This window comes from Limulus polyphemus, unplaced genomic scaffold, assembly GCF_000517525.1.
Source record: "Limulus polyphemus unplaced genomic scaffold, Limulus_polyphemus-2.1.2 Scaffold3861, whole genome shotgun sequence".
In the NCBI taxonomy this organism is placed as follows: Eukaryota; Metazoa; Arthropoda; class Merostomata; order Xiphosura; family Limulidae; genus Limulus; species Limulus polyphemus.
In genome coordinates, this window is record NW_013669471.1 from 85,751 (window position 1) to 90,019 (window position 4,269).

The 4,269-nt window shown below is 29.8% G+C and overlaps 1 protein-coding gene across 1 annotated transcript in view; it reads right to left on the reverse strand.

Annotated features, from left to right (window-relative positions):
- Positions 1-4,269, reverse strand: part of LOC106470178 (stress-70 protein, mitochondrial-like) — a 38,487-nt gene that overhangs the window by 22,430 nt on the left and 11,788 nt on the right. The window contains exons 3-6 of the mRNA XM_013930708.2: positions 3,876-4,145; positions 3,181-3,305; positions 2,370-2,443; positions 1,427-1,533 (exon numbers count right to left, since the gene is read on the reverse strand). Of these exons, the coding sequence (XP_013786162.1) occupies positions 1,427-1,533; positions 2,370-2,443; positions 3,181-3,305; positions 3,876-4,145 (576 nt within the window). The remainder of the gene's footprint in view (positions 1-1,426; positions 1,534-2,369; positions 2,444-3,180; positions 3,306-3,875; positions 4,146-4,269) is intronic.

Here is a 4,269-nt window from a genome sequence, read left to right on the forward strand (position 1 = left end):
AATTTTTATTTAATTAAATAATGCACCAAAGAATATAGACTAATAACATGCTAAAAGTAGACAAATTTCCTTACCTCTCAAAATTTTTCTGGCTTTCTAACTATGCGACAAGAGTCATTACCAATTCATCCAAGTCAGTTGTTAACTTTCTCTCGGGAACAATGTTGGTACTCTGAGTGAAATTGACATTTAACCGTTCAGAACATAATGTTATACGTCATTTCACAGATGAAAATCTTGACTTTCTATTGGTTATAGGTAATGTATACTAAAACGTAAGAGTGAACTATTAATGAATTCTGAAAGAGAGGATCGGACAGGTAGGCATGGCAGGAGATGTCTGATTTTCTAATTGATAGCTCTGTAACCGAAAAAAGTTGACGACTATAAAAATTATGGTTTGTCTGAGTAATGACAATTTTATAGAGTAATTTAAGTTTAATTTCGTACTTTTTTACGAGGTGGTGAATAAAATAGGGATGATGATATGCTAAACGAAAATGTGGCACGCGAGTCACACAAGTGAAATTCAGGATTTTTTAAAATATTGCCTTGTAGAATTAAGAACTTAAAACTTGTATACTATTCTAATTGGTATAACAAACAAAAAGTAGTTTAATAAAATTTTGAATGCAAGACACTAAAATCTTGTGTTATGTGCAGTAAAGGATACCCGTGGCGATAGGGTTAATCATAAACTATATAAATGTGCAGGGATGGAAGCTAGACACATACATACAAACAAATACTACATTATTTAAAATAGTTTGTCTGTTAAAAAAATGAGATTAGTAGCATTAAAGCTAGATATTCTTCAAATACCTACACAAATGCAGATTCGTGGTGGTAAGTAAAGGCCAACTCAAATACCATTCACCTATAAAATTATTTTAAATGTATTTAAATGATGGTCAATGCTAAACACTATATAAATTACAGAAGTGATGATTTCCACAATATAGAAAACATTTTCAGACATATGAAATATTTTTCTAGTATTTTTGAATGATTAACTACTTTAGATGTATGTATATGTTTACAGAAACTCAAAAGGTTTCAATCACAGTTCTTAATTAGTATAATAAAAAGTTTATTTCACTCATTGTAACAAATTAAAGGGTGGAGGAGTAAACAATTTGTGTTATCATCATGATTGGTGTTTGAACTAGACACATTTATTTTTAAATTTATTTTAATAAATCAACTGAGAAACCAAGTAAATTCTAACATTTTAACAACTTAGCTGAATCTGGAGTTCATAAGTGAAAATTATAACTTATTTTATATGATTTTCAAGTATAAATGCAAGGAATCAAAGAATACATCTTTAAAAATTTTTTAAATAAAAATCTTCCTTGTCTAAATTCTTCATACTGTCATCCATCAATTTATGGCAAGTTGTTCAAATATAAGTGTCTATACTTACATTTTATCACCAGATTTGTCCATACCATATGCTAGAGCTGCTGCTGTTGGTTCATTAATTACTCTCAAGACATTCAGACCAGCAATCTGTCCTGCATCCTTTGTTGCCTGTAACATTTGGTTTAATAAGTTTGTCTCTCATAGTATTTAATATTCTGACATGAAAATCAAAACAAGCATCAACTCTTTACTAAACATAGCAACTTATAAAAAAATAAAACTTTCCTTAGTGAAGTGGTAAAGATGGTTAATTATTAAAGAACTGAAAATATTGAATCAAATGGTAAGCTCTCTCTCTCTCATCATTGTTTCTAAACTAACAGGTAAGTGAAAAAAACAAAAGGGGGGGGGGCATGGTAAATAAGCCTTTCTCTGACTTTCCCTGGACATTACAGGAGTTCGCTCCCATTCCAAAATTTCTGGATTTTGACATCTTGAAAACAGCTTTAAAAAAAACAAAGACATCTTTTAATTTAAAATATGCAAACATTAAAATCTCAATTTACATAAAAGTGGATCCCTACCTCAAACAAAACTTTGTATCTTTCTAAATGATTAGTTTATTTTCATGCACTTGCACAGAAAAATGTAAGAAATTTGTTTTGTTGCACCCAAAAGGATCATTAATTAACAGTAAAACTACAGTATATCAACCCAGTATCCAGTTAATAGACAAAATATCTTAACAAGCACACTAGCTCTTCAACAAATCTTTACACATTCCTCATTAAAAGACTTGCTGCTTTACTCCTATCAATCTCAATACCTATGTCAATCAACTAATCTAAATCTTATTTTATCATGGTAATCTAAAACTGTTTAGAAAATGTGAAAAATTTAGTACCCATAGACTTAGAAATTTTAGAGAAACATCTTTTTATAAAGCATTGTAAAGTTGGGTTAAAATGATTCAACTAGAACAAATAAAGTTAACTGTTACTTGCCTGTCTTTGAGAGTCATTAAAATAGGCTGGAACAGTAATTACAGCATTCTTTACAGGGTGTCCCATATATCCATCTGTAAGAAATGTTAAATTATTAAACTTTAGAATTATGGAAATGTTTAACCTGTTTAACTATAAACAATTATTTCACTAGTAAAAAAAGTCTAAATATGTACTCTTATGTCTGCTTTTAGCATTACATTTGAATACAATACAGTGCCTACTGATTAGTGTAAATACAACAAAAAACTATATTAATTGCAAAATAAACCTTTAGATACTTCAGTTGCAGCTAAACATATTGGCGAATTATTGAGCTTAAAGTTGCACAACATTCTCTGATATACTCATTGTTAAAAACACTGACAAAGACTTACTTTTGATAAATAAAAATGATTGCATTTCAAACTAGCATTTCCATACCAAACTCTTTAGTGAATTCAAGCAATAATTTTATTCATTTGATTAAAATTTAGTTTTTCTTTCAGACATATTGTGTACCACAACATTATTTAAGGTAAGAAATTAACAAATTAAAAGCAACCTTTTTTAACCTTTCACAACTTAATATTTTGTTGAATACATACTATAAAAATCCAAGTTTTGTGAAAACAATAAATTTACCAACAATATATTCTGATTGTGCAAACCAGGTCACAGGTTCATGATGCAATGAAATTCAGACACAATCTTAAAGTCAAATATATATATATATATATATATATATACACACACACACACACACTGATTATTGAAGTTATGTATTTTTTTAATCAAATAAATATTTTTTGTAGTTTAAACAAATATCAACCTGCTGTTTCCTTCATCTTCATCAGGACAAAAGCTCCTATCTGACTTGGGGAGTACATTTTGCCACGAGCTTCAACCCATGCATCTCCATTGGATGCTCGAACTATCTTAAAAGATACTGTTTTCCTGAAAAATAAACAGATAAGTTATACAACATTTACCATCAAGCTTAAAATCTTGGTTCTATTTTAACTGGCTGAAAAAACATTTCCAAAAACCTGCTTCTTCACTTAAAACTGTTAGTAGTTACTGAATGTCATTAATGTTACATGTTTGCAAACACTTAATTTTGGCTAGTCAATTTCTAAAAAAATAACCTAGAAAAGATACAACTAATATCAGCTAGACATTTATTAAAAGAAAAAAAAACAACAAAACAATTATAAATAAACTTGAGTTATTTTTATATCAAGCACATGGCTCACCAGCCTACAAAACTGAATTTAACTTGCATATAACCTGATACAGACTTACTTATGAATACATGCTTAAATTGAAACTTAGAGTTTACAGTCTAAAGGAAGTAATATACTTTAAAAACAACAGATCTTTATGTATTAATACTCAGGCTTTTGTTTCTTGGGGCTAAAGGAGAACACAAGTTAATGTACAAAGACTTTGCTAAGAACAATAATCATTGGGTATTGTCAACTAAAAAAACATCAAAAAGCAACTCAATCCTATCATCTTACTTACATATCTTTCTGTACTTCTGAGTCATCATACCGTCGGCCAATTAACCTTTTTGTTGCTGAGAATGTGTTGGCAGCATTAGTTACAGCCTGACGTTTAGCAGGCATTCCAACAATACGTTCCCCATCACTTGTAAAAGCCACCACTGAGGGGGTTGTTCGTGCACCTTCAGCATTTTCAATGACTCTGGCAGATTTTCCTTCCATAACTGCTACACATGAGTTTGTTGTCCCCAAATCAATACCAATAACAGCACCTTTTGGTCCATCAGATCTGCAAATTACAGAATTCAAAATATAACAAAAAATCTTAAGAAGAAAATTCTAAAAATGTATTAATCTTATTGCAATGGGCTCCTGTATTTTAAATGACCTTTTAACATTATGTAACCATGGTT